Source organism: Sebastes fasciatus, chromosome 3 (genome assembly GCF_043250625.1).
Source record: "Sebastes fasciatus isolate fSebFas1 chromosome 3, fSebFas1.pri, whole genome shotgun sequence".
Lineage (NCBI taxonomy): Eukaryota > Metazoa > Chordata > Actinopteri > Perciformes > Sebastidae > Sebastes > Sebastes fasciatus.
Genome location: NC_133797.1, coordinates 21,096,538 through 21,114,402, shown reverse-complemented (window position 1 = coordinate 21,114,402; position 17,865 = coordinate 21,096,538). Strand labels below are relative to the sequence as shown.

Below are 17,865 nucleotides of genomic sequence, written 5' to 3'. Positions count from 1 at the left end.
TGTAGAAGGGCAGAACAAATGTCACAGTCATTTAAAACCATCTGCTAAGTGCTTCACTAAAAACCGTCAGGAGTCCGGGGCCAGGCACACACTATTTGGTGCTATAGTTTCAATTACTAAAGTAATGTGTTTTTTGTTTTTCTCGCAGTGTCTGCAGCTGTCCGTGCTGTTCACATGAGCAGAATTAATTAAACAGAATGACAAGAAACCTTAGTGTGAATGTCTCTCTCAGGGAGGATATGTTGGTGCTCATCCTGCACTGTGTAATGAACATTTCCATTATGACCACATGAGCTTTACATATGACGGTGTAGTGCCTGATATTCCTGATTATATAAAATGCCTTGAAACGGCAAGCTGTTTGTGGAAGGAGGCCTATTAAATGTCTCAGCTGCACAGTACCTCAACAACACTGCTATGTGTGTATCTGTGTGCATGGACACTATTCATCCCCGTGCATCTGTCTTTGGGAAATGTTCATCAAAAGCCTTTGTTTGATAATTAGGCAAACCACACAAAAGACAGAGAAGCTACACCAGAGGGAGTGTGTCTCGTTGCATCAGTATAGCGCTGCTGTGAACCGAGCCAATCCATTATGTTCTGATTATCTATTGCAAAACTTTTAACTTCTTCTGACCGACCATATGTTCGTAATGTTGTTTTAATGCATTCAATGTTGATTAAAATCACCTGGGAATCTGTGTAGTTAGTTTCTATACAAACGTCTATTGTGCTTGACTATAATGTTGGGGAGAATTAACAGAAGCTGAAGTTCCACAGCATTTGTTTGCATAGCGCCCTGTTTCCATAGAGCATTTCAGAGGAGATACTACTGCCGGCTGTAATAACTGCTAAATTATATAGAGAAGAAAACTATATATCGCTGCCACAATATTCCTACTCCTAGGATTTTTCCACTGCAGAAACTTTCCCAGGGGACCAGCAACCTTCAGAGGAACTCATGTTGGTGAAGAGTTTAATCCTCACAGTTGTTCAGATGCAGTGGAAACCCAAACAGGAATGCTCAAAGGTGGATTTTAGTTCACACTATAAGTTATTTCACAGTTCCTGGAGCTACTGGTCAACATGGGCTATACATTTTGCCTCAAAAATACAATTACATCTACACTGTTTTGGTATCATAGCTGTCACTTAAAGGGAACATATCATGAAAAACTCACTTTTTGCAGTGCTTGTGTTCATGCATTTGGGTATCTGGAGTGCCTACCAACCCACAAACTGTGAAATGAGAAAGATTTGGCTCCCCTTCCTATGTCACAAAGACTCATTAGAATATATCGGCAACAGCTTGAGAACTACCTTTGCAAAGGTGTACCATATTTTTCTCACAAGCCAATCAGAGCAGACTGGGCTTTTTCGGGAGGGGGGCTTAAAGAGACCAGCGCTAAACGGAGCGTTTCAGACAGAGCATGAATACAGGTATATTCACACAGACAGTATGAGAAAAATAATGTATTTTTTCGAATATTAAAGCAAGTAAACATGTTCTGGTGGAAACCCAAAATACAAGTATGAACCTGGTAATGAGCATGAGATGTCCCCTTTAATATAATGTGGTCAAATGTGTCAGGTGATTAATTGATGAACAGAATATTGAACAATTTTGATAAGCAACCATCAATAATGGACTCATCATTTAAGTCATTTCTAAAGAAAAAAATACTAAATATTCTCTAATTCCTCACATAGAGGATTTCTGGTTTTGTATCATTGTAAACTGTTTGGGTTTTGGAGAGCTGGTCAGAGAAAACAACCAATCTAGTCGCCACATTGTTCAACTTATGATGCACAATGTTGTTTTTATATTTTATAGATTAAACGATTAATCAGAAAAAAATAGACTGAGTAGGTTCTATTATCTTAGTCAAACAGGCCAGACTAGCAACCTGTCCAGGTACACTGCGTCTTGCCAACTGCTTGCTGGGATAGGCTCCAGACAACAGATGTTAACAGCCCATTCACCTCTGGTTTTCCATTATAATGTTCTCAGTCAAAGGCCTGGATCCTAAGCATGTCCTGGCATGTCCTACTTTTTGCTATTTACCCACCCCCCTCCTTCCGGGGACGGCGGCCTCTCATCCTGCCGCTAGAGCCCACACTCAGACCATCAGGAGCGGCTTTGCCTTTTCTCAAATTCCCCCGCTGCCTTTCTGCCTTTAGCTCTCTCTCTCTCTTTCACACACAGGCACACGACGACTACCAACCCCCATCCCTCTCATCATAAAAGCTGAAGGCCCCCTGTGCTCCCTCCACCTCCTCTCGGCATTTGGTGCAAACAATGCTGACACAGCCCCCACCCTAATTGCTCCACATGTTCCACATGGCCCCACATGTTTCGCTTCTTCCCCTACAACAAGCTCGTACAAAAACTTCAACACTGGTATGGACTTCACATTTGATTTGTTCTGCCAGCACACAGTTCACACACAAAGGAATGTGCGCACACACATATATTCTTCTGAGTCATGATTATACCTTGATTAGCTGCCCTGAGGATACACTAAGGTGTGTGTGTGTGTGTGAGTGTGTGTGGAGAAGGCAAATTGCACGGTTTTAGGGGTCTGTGCTGCTCCCTGATTGTTTGGCCCAATATAGAACTTCCTGCTGGATTCCCAATAACCAAGTGACCAACACACACAAACTTCTTAAGTTGCCATGGCTACACGGTTCTTTCCAGCCTGTGTTCACTCAGCCACTTTCTACCCATTTAGGTCAAAAGTTACTTGCTTCAAATTATCCCTACAACTCATATTCAGATTAAACAGGAATGTTCAAGAGAGATCTTTTATCCGTTATTTTCCAGAGAAAATGTTGGTTCTTTGTGCACTGGAATAACAGTATCTGTAAGCTTTAGTAGTAAACATTACAAAGAAAAGGCAGACTATTAGCATGAAGAGAATAGGCGTGTTGAATTTGGCGTGTCATTAAAGTCGAGCTGAGTTTGAGCTGAGTGTTTAATGTGGTTATTAGATGTCTGTCTGGAGGCATTTTGAAAAAAAGAACAAAATTCATGAACTCAGCTTAGCTGAGTTTAGGTGGGAATTTTTTTTTTTTTTTTTTTACAGACAACTGAATCAGACACCAGTTCCAACCTTGTTATTCAAAAGTAGCAATTCTACGTCTAGAGTAAACCGCTAGATGGAGGAGCTTTGGGTTTGTATGGGAACCTTTTTCTGACCTTGAAAAACTTCAAAAATTCAACAGGTGTAGTACAAAAGATTTAATTTTGTTGTTTTTCTCTAACATCCTTGTTATTCAATTTAATTTCATCAGCAAAATATGTCTATAAAGCGACACAGTCTTCCTTTATCCCCCACTTTCATCCCTATCATTTACTCTCAGCCCCGTAATGCAATTAGCGCAGTGCATGTACAATCAGAGTATGAAATACAACACTGCTCTGGCACCAGATGCACCGGCATTAACCGTCACCCAGTGATCACTGGATTGTGTAACTTCTAACAATAATTAAAAGGCGTCCAATCTGCTCCCTGTCAGCACCGGAAACACAATTAAAACGGCTATTATCAACCTCGGTTCTGTGGCGACAAAGAGGGAGCGAAGCGTCAGGAGAGAACAGAGCCCAGCTCAATTAAAACCCACAAGTTTAGACATTGGCCTGTTGGTTTGACAACAGTTTCCTGTCCTAGCTTGTTCCATCCATGAGACGGAACAGTGGGAAAGAACAAAGGAACAGTCACCGGGATCTCCCACACGCCTCCCACCTCTCCGTCCAACCCCATCCGGAAATCAGTACAAGGTGAAATTATTCCAAAATGACCTTTCTTGCATATACAAGAGGACATGCTGTTGTTGGCAACACGTGGCACTCGGCCAAAGTCAGCTGGAAATGCCAAACCACAGAGACAGAAAATCTATTTTTTTTAAGGCTTTTGATTATCGTGTTAATAATTCATTTTGACATAAATAAGAGAGGCTGGCTGGCGCTGATCCGTCCACAGCTTTTCTTTAGAGTTGAAAATCTAACTAAATCAAGTGCTTACCTCAAGAATGTGCTCATCTTGTTGCTCCCTGTCCAGTTTTCTAGAAGTAGTTGTAACCAGACCTGTTGGAGACAATCAATAATAATATGAATTATACGGATATAGAATCAATTACACAAAACAATAACCACTCATATTTTACATGATAAAGCAATCATAAAATCACAGGCTAAATATCACTAACTACGTTAACATGTACAAAATATTCAGTTTTTTTACCTTATTCTGGAAAAGAGAATATTCCTACGAAGCAGTTTACATAGCTAATGAAAATGAATATTCCACTAATATTCCCATTTACATACATACAGTAGTCTCTGAAATGCTGGACCACAAGCTGACAGATCAATGGACCAGGCTGTTATTTCGACTGATATTAGCTTATTGCAGATATATCGATATCAGTGTCGGCCGATAAAAAACAAGAAATTGTCGCTCAGCACAAATCTTGGTCTCAATTCTTTAATAACCAAATTTTAGAGATCCTCGTTAGAAATGTGTTAATGGAAATAAATATACAGTATATATTGGCCAATATATTGTTTGTTGATATATTGGATTTTTTAAACCCTCATATATTAATATTGAATACTGATATCCAGTATCAGTAGGTTACATGGTGGACTAACTAACTGTGTAGCTCATGTTATCAGGTTGAGAGCCAAAGAGGCGCTTTTAGAAAACACTGGCGCAGTGAAAACAAAATTCAATTAATACAACTCCTCCCACTCACTGTTGGGTGACATTATCTGAACCCTGCTGGTTATCTCATCAGTCACTCATGAGTTAAGAGTTTGCATATGGAGGAGTGCTCTCCCTGTAGGTTTACCCTGTTTTAGCTCAAACCAGTTTCCAGACAGCCCACCACACCGCCTCACATATGTGAAATATCACAGAGGTCTGCAAATAGTGTCCAAACAGCAGCGTAGCCTCGACACCCTGCTTTTAATTCTTCCACAAGCTGAATAAACAGAGAGCCAGTCAGACATCGCCCCCAGTCCGGAGCACTCTTTGAAACAGAGAGGAGGAAACTTCAGAAAAGATCCTGCTGCTAGTTGACATGTTCCAAGGGTCTTTTTTAGATCTACTGTTCACATTAAGTGGAGGATTGATGTTGTGTGACCAGTCAATCACACAGAAGGGACTTTTGTTAAGCCAGGGTTTGACAAAAGTAAAAATAAAACAAGCTTGAGTTCCTGGCTAATCCAATTTTGAATCAAATTCACAAACAAGGGAAGAAAAGAGAAGAAAGGGGGGAAGGCTATTGCTACATGGCTACGTTATAAGCAGCGTTCTGTTCTCACTACCGATGTAATTGCAACTTTGCAGAGACGCTGAGTGTAGAGTAGACATGCCAACTTTAACCGCACCAGAGATGTCTGCTTGCCACACTGCGCCTGATTAGCATAAGGCAAAGGATTTCCGAAACCCAAACCCATCAATGGCACATATGCCTGCAACGAGAATAGCAGGCCACAACTTACAGGTCCTGAAATAGCCCTCCCTCAGCACTGCAATTGAGGCATTTGAGCGAGGCGCTTTTGCTCCCCCTTTTTTTATCCTCTCCTTCTTAGGCTTTATTTAATCTTCACAGTGAGCTGCAAGGATATGTGTCTACTGATATTTGGTTGGAAAAAAATAGAGAACACCAAACACTTCCCGTAGGTGCAACTCATTGTTTTGCTCTGCTACATATTGATGAGCAACAAATAGAGCTGTACCGAATAGTTTCGAAGTTTCGAAGCTTTAAAGCTGCAGTGGGTAGAAATGGTGCAAATATGATTAAAAAAAGTTATTTTTATAAAACGGTCACTATATTCTGACAGAAGTGCATGAGACAGGTAATCTGAAAAAAAATCATGTGCCTCTGTGTCCTCCGGTGTTCCTAATGACATCTGCAAGATTTCAAAGACCGGAAAAAAACAACCAGTCAGAGCTGATCTGGAGTCTGCCATCCAGCTTCCGTCTATGAAAGCCACGAGTCAATCCCTCGCGAACTCCGATCAAACGGTCAAACTAGGCAGCGCTGATCAAATATGAATCAATATTCTGTTACTGTAATGCCTATTTCTTGCCTCAAATGTTTTCAGAAACATCTTGTAGTGCTAAATAGCTACGTAGTTGGCGAATAAGACTGCCGCTAAAGTATGTCTATGTTATAAATATTAACTTTCTATACACTGTGATTCCAATAGTAGTTGGTAACATACTCATCGTGTTATGTTTTGAACACCGGAAGCACCTGATGCAACTCAGCAACCCTTACTGTTAGATTGGGGCAGGTGTGCTAGAGCAGAGAGAGGTGGAAAATGGTGTGTCAACACTGACAACACAAATTAAGTTTAGTAAATTCATATGACATGCGGGAATTACCCTTTGCAGTGTTGCATGATGTCTGCAAGAAAGTTTGCAGAGGATCAGCATGGGTTACATGAGTTAGCGAGCTGTAGATTATTACCATCAGAGCTAATAGTTCTGCTGTGCCACATCAAAACAGACCACGCTGACTAATTATTCATGTGCTTTAGCAAGGCTGGAGCTGATGGATGAGAATGTTTTTAAGCTCCCCTGTGTGCTGCGTTAGGTAACTCCTCTCTTTGTACATGTATTATGGAGCAGAATACAGATGACAGCATTAACCACACCGAGTCTACGTCTCTGATTTATAATTCCCCTGCAAACCGGCTGCCTAATCGAAGCTCGGCGAGGTATCATAACAGATACAGTGCTTGCAATGTAAACAGTATACTCTCAGTACAGAAGCACAGCATTGTAACAAACCGATCACAAAATGACTGGCCTTAATCCCAAACCCACTCTGTAGAATAGAAATTTGTTTTTAGTTCTGCCTTGCAAAAGCCTGCAAAGAAGTCCCATTTCACAAACACTATTTACACCTTGATGCAGCAACAGCAGGCACACCAGAAGATGAGTTAATGACACAGGTGGTACATCACTGGATGCCTTTTGTTTATGGGTATACGTGCTTGTTCAAAAATCGTCTATATTTTGGTTGAGGTGTAATCTCTCGGTTTCTTTTTCTCCACCTGACACTAATTAGCACTGCAACCTCCAGCAGAAAATGGGGACAGGAAATTGGGAGAGAGTGCACGGGCAAGCAAGAAAGTAAAGCTTAAGAGGAAGTGAAGTTTTTTGGTCGTTAGTTCACTGTGGTTACTTGCTGAAGTAAAAATAGCAACAGTAAACCTCCAGGTAGTGAGCATGCTCGGATTTCATTTACTACACCCCGCTGAAATTCCAGTGTCCAAAGAGCCAATACAATTGGCAACGTGTCATAAATATCAAGCGCGTTTGACAAATGTGGGACTCTGTCCAGATACATTCGTGCCTTTGGCAACAGCGGGGCGCCGAACTTCTCGCAGCAGGGTGGCAACATTTTCTGCCAAACTGTGTATTCTTCATACACTTCTCACATTCAACAGACAATCCGTCATGTAGTGAGCATCTGCCTTTAATCATATGGTCCCAGGTTCTTCTTTTCAATCGCGTAAAGTGTGTTCCACAGGTGTACTGAGTAGTCCAGGGCTGCGACAAATGATTATTGTCATTAGTGATTAATCCTGCAATTATTTTCTCACTTCACAGATTAATTGTTTGGTCTGTCAAATTCCAGAAAATGTAAAAAAATATTCTAAAACTCATTGAGATATCTATTCAGTTTACTGTCATGTTAGACAAAGAAAAGCATCATCTTCAAAGTGGCGAATAAAAGTATGGCTTTTCCTTTAAAAAAATTACCATGATTGTGAATTAATCATTTTAATAATTATGGCAGGTCCAAAATGAATGTTTTGTTTATCTCTGATGAAGATATCTGACGTCTGGTTACCACTTCTAACAAGGCTTGTGAACCAATAATAAAACAATGTTGGTATCACGTGGTATCTCTGGGTCATCAGTTAGAGTGGAAAAACGGCTGAATTGCTGAGATTGACGGTAAGTACCTGGCAATGACTTGTTGTGAAGTAAATGCAATTAAACGGGGGAGGGAGAATGCAACATCTAATCGCTGAATGTTATCAATGTTATCAATAGCACATTCGATAAACTGATTAATTCACTAACTGCTTCAGCTCTACAATAGTCACCGTAGCGGTTTCGGGGCATGGCCTCTTGGTGAAAATTGTTTGAACCACAAGCTCAATTTTACAGCTCTCTCATATTTTTCTTAAATTAAAGTATTTTAGAATTTTGATGGAGCATAAAACCAGCATCCACTTCAAGATGTAGAGAATAGAGATGTCAGGGAGTAGAATCAAACATCTGCAATGCAAAAAAATATGGTGCATCCAGTGTGGACGAGTAAAGCTATTTTGATGCCTGTTGTGTTGCGGCTTAAACTGCTTTTGTTTGCTTCTGTTCCATTTTTGTCTGACACGCTGCCAGCTCGCTGCCAGATCTCCGACCATGGGACTTGTCGCCCACTCTAATATCCGAGCACTGATCTCACTTTTGGAAACAACTTGTTTACCAAAAATCAAAACTTTAGAAAATCCAAATCTATTTAAAGTCATCCCGCCCTTATCGACCACTCATAAAAAAAGCTACATGCTCCCCAGGAATGGTCCTTTTATGTAGGACTGTGCTGGCGCTAGTTTTCCAGCCAATAAAGGTGCATACCTCTCTGTCTCTACCTAAATGTTAAGGAACTGTAAAATGATTGCTTGGTAAGTCAGAGCTCACCAGAGGAGTCTGCACTTCCAACCCGCAGCCTTTGTCACAACACACACACACACACACACACACACACACAAAAGCCATCCTCAGGCGTGGGCCGAGCTGGGCCGACAGTAATTATAGCCATGCTGTTTTGAGAGGGGGAGAAAAACAACAGCAAAGCAGCGGTGGCACTCTCAACCATGTCCTTGAGTGCTACAACCACGGCTCCAAAATGGAGGCCTGGAGGGAGTTAAGGAGTCCAGGACATTGTTGGGCCGGCTCATACTCGGGCATTGCTGCTGTGATTAGCAGTCTTTAGAGTGACACACATATTTATGTGACACACATTTAGCCGTAACACCAGACAATCGGGAATGTGCTGGGTGTCTGCAGTGGCTGGACTTTATTGTGCAAATTTAAAGTCCTTGAGGTATTTACTAGTATAGTTGTTGATGAACTAACACTATGCTATGAAAATCCATTTTTAAAGTGCTTGCTATTTCTCCCATGTGAGGAAAATAATGAAACACAGGCTGCAACATTTCTTATCCTGAAACCCAACATTCAACCCCAGACAGCTATATCAATATTCGCAGCTTCATTATGAGTTAAGTGTCTGCCACTCGAGCCTAAAACAACACTGTGAAAAGTATCAGTTTCCACTGATCATGATGCCATCTAAACTCTCAAATGAAAACCGTGGGAGACCAACATCCAAGGGACTGTGGGAGTTTGAGAATGGATTGGTACATTAAAGTAGGAGCTGTTTGTCGCTTTCTTTATAACCGAGTCTCCAAAATGCTTCTGAACAAGAGCTACTGACTGTTCTCTTTTATTGGGGAGGAAAGCAATGCTTGGTATGCCATTTAAAAGGCAGTGTGGTCCAACTAACGTCCTGTTCTGTTGTCCAGAAACACACAGAATTTGACAAATGCAACAGAAATGGGCCTTAAAAGCTAATACAACACACATTAATACATACATGTGGTCTTTGTGAAAATGAGTAAAAGGCATTTAGAGGAGAAGCATTGTTTGCATTAGGATTGAGATATCTCAGCACCTCACAGCTGCAAGGCTTATTTGTAATCTGAAAAGATAAGCACGTCATGGAAGACTTAGGGCTATGGGGGATTCAGGTTCCCAAGTGTTGGTGAAAGTGAATGTTATGGGGAGTTGTGTAAATGGATGGGATGCTTGGAGGCAGTGGAGCAGCTGAGGTACCATAGAGCTTACTGGTAGTTTTGACCTATGTCAGTTTTAATAAGTATACATGGAATCTAGGTGGTATTAAAGACAAGGCTTCACAGATAGTAACAGTAAGAGACTGTGTGGGAGAAATGTATGCATATTGAGATCGCAGCCAGAACATTTACATACTATATCTTGTTGGGTGATTTTCCCTTCTCCATCCATTTTCATCTGTCAAATTTACATATAAAACCACCAAAGTAGTATAGTTGTGGTCATGTCTTGAGAATAAATCTGCAAAGCCAATCAGACTGTTGACCACATGTCAATCAAATGCTGGCTGTTGAGCATAATGATGTTAAAAGTTGAACTAGAGAGTTCCGGAAGGGCAGGTAATTGATAAAAAATGTAATCCTTAGCATAAACTCACATGGACAGAGACCACATATGCACAATTTCCATTGGGTGATGAAGTCCTTTAGCAAATGTTATTCCAATTGCCATGACAGGTGGATACACTCGCTAAGGCAAAGTCAATTTTTTACGTTGAGTTTATGAGTCGTTAAGGCTCTATACAGTATAAATGAGTATTGGGCAAAAGTAAATTGTAACGTTATCATGATGTGTTCCAGTGTAATCTGGTCAAATTTATTTTTTTGCGAGAAACTTGAATAAATCCAGTTGTTGGAAGATGTTTTCACAACAATGTAAAGTAGATAATAGAGAGGGAATTATGACCTATTTAACTTCCCAACAAAAAACAGTATGCAAACAGTAATAAAGGAGTGTATGTTGAAGTACATGGGATTTATTGTTTTACTTTTCTTTTGTACCGTGGTATTGGAATGGGTATCGACAATCGTAGAATTCCACTGGTATTGGTATTGACTTGTAAATTTGTGTTATCGTGACATCCCTAAATGCATGAATGACATTCATTGTGCCAACTTATGGTGTGACCGGGTCTCTACAAGGTATCACATATACCCCATATGAATGGGGCCTGAAGGCAACAGTATATTAAGAATACAAAATACAAATTTGCACACACAGTGGTCTACACGTTGTAGCTTTGTACTGTTCATTTTTTCAAGGCACTTTTACACCTTTCACATTTAAAGTGCTTTTATATGGTTCACTTGAGTATGTGAGGCATTTTGAAAGGGAGTTTTCTCAGTGCGCTTCCACATTAAGCTTTGAGCAGGAACATTTAAGAGATAAAACATTCAAACTAAAACACAGCACAGATTCGTCAATACACTGTATTGACCGTAGCCTCTGTAAACCCACATGGGTTTGCCATTGTCAAATAATGTCTTTCAAAATACAAGCAATTCAACCAATCAAAAGTCAAATTAAAAGGTGCCACTCGATCCGTATTGATGACACAAATGGTTGTCATAGTTACTCGGCTTCATTTTACTCAGAAAGAACAAGCCTACTGGGTCAGGTCTTGTTTTTCTTGCTTTTAGGTCATGAGGTTGGTCACCCTGCACATAATGGTTTGACTTCACTTTGCACTGAATAAATCCCAGTTCTCCTGTGGAGCTTTTATAAAGTTGAGAGGTGAGTAAATGTTTACTTATCCTTTTTTGACAGAATTTCCTTCAATTGAACTTTCAAGCTCCATGTTCACTGAAATCTGTCAAGATTCAATGAAAACTTTGGACACCCAGAATGCCAAGATGTGGCATTCTTTACTTTTTGAAAAGGCATTTTTAAAAAAGATATCATGCCGCATCATTGGATGTGTTTCAAAGATACTGTGGTTGAACTGAAGCTTAGCCAACTAAGCCACCATGACTGCCCTTTGAAGTTTCAAGAGGACAATCAGCAATTTTTCATTTCCACATTTTCCTCTCACAATCTCTCTTGAGAGCCGTAACAATTGTTTGGCCCCCCCGAATCACCGGAAACACCAGGAAGTTGTTGGAAGTATCCATTTCCTATCTCACTTCCCCTGATAGTGGTTGGGGCTTTGGTTAACCACTGATAACACCAGTGTGTGTGTTTTCTCCCTCAAAACAGAGAAGGCGTTACTGAAAGTTGATATGAGCACCGCAAAAAAGTGGATGATTCGCAGCTGCAGTCCCAGTGGCTGTTTTCCCTTACCTTTTCATTCAACCCTGGGGATGACAAATGCACATAAAACCTGTCGGAGGTATCCAAGCTTGCCAAAGCATTACCCACGGCACTCCTTTTCAATTGATGACAATGAGCTGCTGGCTGCAGGCAAGGAAAAAGGGATGGGCCAAAATTGTTCAATACGACTGTAAGAATTCACCTGGGTGTATCTTTCATCATTTGGGTTTCACCACTGGAATGAAAGCTACCATTAAAGGGCAAACACAACCAGGTATAGACAGCCATATCCTATTAAAGGCACGCTCATGTCCGCTCTAACTAAACCATTGTCTGGTGACGGATACAGATAGGCGCCATCATTATAGAGTGGAGATTTCAACAGGCTTTAGGTGACCTAAGCACAAATCTTATATGTCAGGTCACCACAAACTAATGATACTATGTTCTAAAAAGTCAATGGACAAAAATAGGATAATTAGAAAAGCTTTAGAAAGCACTAATACCACACACAGAAAGGAAGAATAGGTACAATAGGAAGTAGAGTAATGATCATTTAGTAAGATAAGATAGCTATCGTAGTGATCTTTGCTCCCGATCTCTCGCCTTGGCTTAGGTATGAATAACTTCCTGTGTGTGCAGTGTGTGTATGTTCTGCTCGGTTGCCCTTTCGTAACACATGCATGTTCTGGCGTAAGAGCTCTGCTCAAAGTCCAGTAAGTCATGGCACAGTAACAGCATTTCAGAGAAGAGAGAGAGAGAGAGAGAGAGAGAGAGAGTGATTCACCAGGTAATGAACACTGCTCGCTCTCCCACAGAAAAGGTGGGCAAGTCGTGTCAACAACCTCAGATGAACCAGCTCAGAGCTATGACAACAACGCCTTTATATAGGAAATACAACTAGACGGCTAGTGGGCTGGCTGTCTCGAGTGCTGCATGTGTGGACAAACCATCCTCGCTCTCATTTGCACCCAAGTAATAAATATCATTTGATTACAGTTACACATTGTCTTTATCCAAGGAACACAATTCTCCTCAGCCACCAAATCAAGACGAAGGAGGCTGGAAGGAGCGCGGTCATGTCTGTGGGTGGGATGAGATCTGTGCCATCAGGCATCTGAGCACTGGTTCATCTTTTAAAGTTGCATACCCAAACATCATTATTTAAATTCACTGATCTCATACCGATTTAGAGCACATAATTCCTATCCAGCTGACTGGCACGATTTTCACCCCACACAGCTCAGCCTTGTTTCTCTCTCTGCTTCAATCCTCTCAAAAGCAAGGCTATATCAAACCGGTACGTTCTAAGCTCTCAGACGTTGGGATTGCAATAGTGTCTGCTAGAGAGAAGAGCTGGCCTTGCACTTTAATGACAAACTAAAGTCAGAGAACAGCCCAAACAGCAGGACTTTGTTTACTTGGCAGAAATAAAGCAGGCCTGAGCCTTTCATCATGAGCTTTACTGAGCCAATGTGGGTCTGTGTGGAAAAAAAGGGCAACCAACGCCACCCAAGGCGTCAAGCGAAGCCTTCATATGTGTTTGAAGCTTGACAGGCTGCTTGGGAAAGCTAGCTAGCTAGTTAGCTTGGAACACATGCACGTTTCCAAAACCCACACACAAAACATAGGCCTTAACGTCTTTTCCTTTTTTCCCACCCCTTTGCGGAGCTTTGTAGATATGCCAAGGGCCTATGCTTCCAATGCAATTTTAGAACGTGTAATTACAGAGACTTACATGTCGTAAATTTAAACATTTTCAAAAACCTGTAATATGCGGTGAGAGCGCCATATTGAGTTGATAATGTGGAGAGATATCAGGCCTATTTTCATCTCATTTAATACCACAGATATTGAAAATAAAATATAATTTGTAATCGTTCCTCAAGACATTCAGTCCGATTCTGAACTAGAAACACTGGCTTGTTAAACATGTTGCTGTCGTTTCAGCTGGCGCTCTGCATAAATCACTGTCTTCTCTAGCAGGCAGCTCCACTTGGCTCCCTGTTTTCTCTGCTTTTTCTCTCCACACCCACCTGTCTACCTCCACTCTCTGCTGCAATCTTCAAAAACAAAGAGAGAAAGAAAAATCACAGCAACAGAGCAGTGATTTAATTAAGTTTTCTTTGTCCAAACCACTCTTTGTTGAACCTGACGCAAGGGGCTCTTGTGTCTCACTGATAAAAGTTTTAACATGCTTTGATATGCATGAATGGCTCTTATCCTTATGCTTCAGTGTCCTCCGTAAAACCTTTTTTTTTTTTTTTACAGAGCGCTCTTCTGACACTTACTTAAAAAAACATGCAAAGATACAGCCAATTCTACTGTAAAGAGGTTCTGCCCACAGTGGACTTGACCATAAGCTTCATAAAAACTCGGTAATCCTACGACTGGGAAATAATTACAGATATATGGGCTAAGAAGACTTTCAACTCCTTAAAGTGATTCACTGTAAGTTTACTGTGGGCATATGCACAGTAGGCCTGGATGAAGAAAACTATACATACAATAGAATCAAAGAATATTTTCCAGTGGGAAAAGAGATAAAAATGCAAATTGTTCGGCAAGAAGAAATAACAAAAAGCAATGCCATTCAGTTAAAGATCAGCTGCTTCAGTGTAAACATTCCTTTCCAGTTATGGTCCTATATTGTCACTACTCGTCCATAGAAGGGCGAAAAAAAACCTGTATATATCTGGAAGACACATCATTGCAAAGATATTTTCTTCACAGCTCAAGGTCTGCCTACGTTGTTAAAACAGCGTTATGTATGACTGCTTTGTCGGAAGATAAATATTCGATTTCCCGGCGCTTTACTTTTCCAGCCTCCCTGAGTTCTTATCAGCGCATGTAAGCTGATCTTGTCATGCATGCAGCCGAAACACCAACCTTATGTGTCCGCATACCTAAGATTTCCACTTTCTTTATCATTTATTTTTTCTTTCATTTCCTGAGTGCCCCCAGCATTACTGTGAGGCTTGTTCGGGAGGCATGCTACACGACAAATCCTTATTTGGTCAGAAAATTCACATTGCCACTTCCAACAAAAATAACTCCAGTTTGTTGATGTGACAACCTTGGGAAACAGGACCACACACGTCAGTGAAGACAGACCGGAGCAACTGCTTCACTGACCGTTCCTCGTTTCACTTTAATGAGCACTTGCATTCAAAGCAATAAGACACCTTTGTGTAAGCTAGGTAAGGAAGAATACATCAGTAATTGGCACTTTCAGAGACATACATAGTTTAACCTTTTCATTTTGCTATCGTTAGTTAAAATGGAAGTCATTTAAATGTACTCTTCCTGATGCCCTTGACTTATTTTATATTTATATAACGACAGAGATAAACTTAATGGCTCTGAGTGGGTTTATATACGTGTGTGGAACACATTCTTCAGTGGAATCACACTTGAATATTAAGTCCAGCATAACAAGAATACATCTGTAAATTTACAGAGAGCCTCTGAACGTACATGGAGCTTCACTTTGTACCTATTACAAAGTATTCTCTCTGCTATTCAACTAAACATAGCCGGCTCCTGCAACTTTAAAAGAGCCCAATGAAATATTAATCATCACACCATTTGCAGAGCGCCGTATGAGAACACACTTTAGAGTGTTAGAGTGGAAAAAACCCCTGTAGGCTCAACCCACTCCTGTCCTGGGTTAAAATATGGTGTTCACACAGCTCTTCCTTTTCACAGGAACGGGAACAGGAAGCTCACAGCAGCAATGCACTACGGTATATCTCAAAACCTGGCCTCGAGTCTCAAAGGATAATTTAATATGCAGCACAGTTCTTTATGTACAGTACATTTGCCACATTCGTGACCTTTAAAGTAGCCGATGGCTTTAGATGAGGCAAATTCTCCTGGCATTTCAGAATAAAATGTGACCATGGTGATGTGAGACTGTACAACAAGCTATTGTTTTTCATATTTAATCATTGGTTGGATAAACTGTACATTGGAAATAGGGCAACCTTTCAAAGCTTTATCCCATGAGCTGAATTCTTAAGCCGTAGTTTAAGTACGTAAGTAGTTCCGGGGACTTTTAGTACCCTTTTCAAGGAACTAAAAGGTTCCTTCAGCCCACTGTTGTCTGCGTTTCCACCACGGTCTAAAGACCCACGAAGATTAGGCAAATTAGTCCGCTGATGTTTGAAAACATGACATGGGACGAGGGCTGCTGGTGGTCGCAGGGGTAAACACACACTGATCATCCCTGCAAACTCCACCCAAAAAGTTCCTTTACTTTCAGAAAGTACTACCCCACGACCAGGGCTTTTTTCAGAGGTAAAAAGGCCTTGTAAAATGTCCCCAGAGGTTAATTTAGACCCTGGTCCTTGCAGTGGAACCGCAATGAGTTCCTGAAAAGGTTCTTAGTTCTGGGGGAAAATTCCTGCGGTGGAAACAGGGCTTTAATAGGCTTGCTGCGGTCACAGCCGGTGTTCGCGGCGCAATGACACTAGGTGGAAACCTGCGGCCTCGTAGCGAAAGCTTGACCGGAGAGTCCAGACACACAACCATCCAACAGTAAAGATCAAAGTAAGCGCTCTACATTTATTGAGCGTCGCCATTTCCTGTAAAATGTCCAGTGTAATTGGTAACACCGGTGTTGTCATAATATTATCAAATGGTGGGCAAATTTCCTCACTGTGACATCCCTAGGCTTCAGTAGTTGTTAAAGGTTTCTTTCTCAAGCTAGCAGCCCAATTCAAGTTTACCATTTTAACTGGAATTCAATGTAAGCTCATGAGCCAGAGCAGGAACTCCCTGCTCTGGCAGGAAGCAATTTATAGTGACATCAATTTCCATCACAGTAACAGCAATCTTACCTGTCTTGGCGTTGACGGCGAAGAAACCCTGGGGATTGCCGCTGGTGATCCTGTACGTGAGTTTATCACTGGCCTTGGCATCTGGATCAACCGCATTTATCTGGATGATTGACACATCTTTAGGGGAGTTCTCTATGACAGATGGGTAGTAGACAGGCTCTGAGGTCTGCGGTGCGTTGTCGTTGACGTCCTGCACTTCAATGTAGACCTCGACAAAGGTAGAAAGCGGCACCACGCCACGATCCATCGCATAGACTGTGAGCCAGTAGTGAGATGTTGTCTCGTGATCCAGCAGTTCTTGTGTTCGGATAATACCTATGAGATGAGAGAGACATAAATAAATTTTTAGCCTGCATTCTGTCAGGGAAAGTTTTTATGAGCAACACATGCCATGAGTCTCACATCACTGCTAGTGATCTCTGACACTGACTTCTAGCATTGAGAAGATAACAGAAGTTTGAACATAAGCTGCCACTGAAAAGGCGGATATAAGGGTTGGTTGACTGGAATATGTCATGGTGGTATATTAGCAACAGCCAGTCGGTGCTCTCCTGTTTACATTCACTGGCAGGGAAGTTTTTATTACTGCCATGTGGGGGCTGTAGCCTTCAGCTGAGCAAACAAAAGAGCTTTCAGAGGTCTGTGAGTTGACAATGGTTAAATGGAAGAGTGGAGGATGGGTAGGTTTGGCAATCTGAAAGAACTAAGAGGGATATAAGAAATTATGGGACTGACTGAGAGTATAAAAAAAGTTGGTTAAATAGCACAAAGATGTTTTGTGTAAATATGTCCCAATGCACTAGGGCAAAAGACCAGAGGCGCAACTTTTGTATCACAGGGTATATTTTATTGTCATAAAAAGGCTATGCAATTGGTTTGGTCTGTAAAAACAATGCAGTTCTGTTGGACAAAGATATACATACTTGACCTGTAAATGTAACATCTGACACTATTTCAGATGTTTGAATGGCTGAAAGTGGCAAGCAGTGTGAATGTTCTTTCTGATCTTTCTGAGGAAAAGCTAACGGCAAAGTTCACAGGAGTGAATT

The 17,865-nt window shown here is 41.2% G+C and overlaps 1 protein-coding gene across 7 annotated transcripts in view; it reads right to left on the bottom strand.

Moving 5' to 3' along the window:
* Window positions 1-17,865, bottom strand: part of fat1a (FAT atypical cadherin 1a) — an 83,859-nt gene that overhangs the window by 45,471 nt on the left and 20,523 nt on the right. For all 7 annotated transcript variants that reach the window (XR_012593260.1, XM_074629548.1, XM_074629547.1 and 4 more), the window contains exons 3-4: window positions 16,817-17,131; window positions 4,026-4,087 (exon numbers count right to left, since the gene is read on the bottom strand). Coding sequence is in view for 6 of the 7 variants with exons in the window: in XM_074629548.1 (XP_074485649.1) it covers window positions 4,026-4,087; window positions 16,817-17,131 (377 nt within the window). In the remaining variant the exon portion in view is untranslated. The remainder of the gene's footprint in view (window positions 1-4,025; window positions 4,088-16,816; window positions 17,132-17,865) is intronic.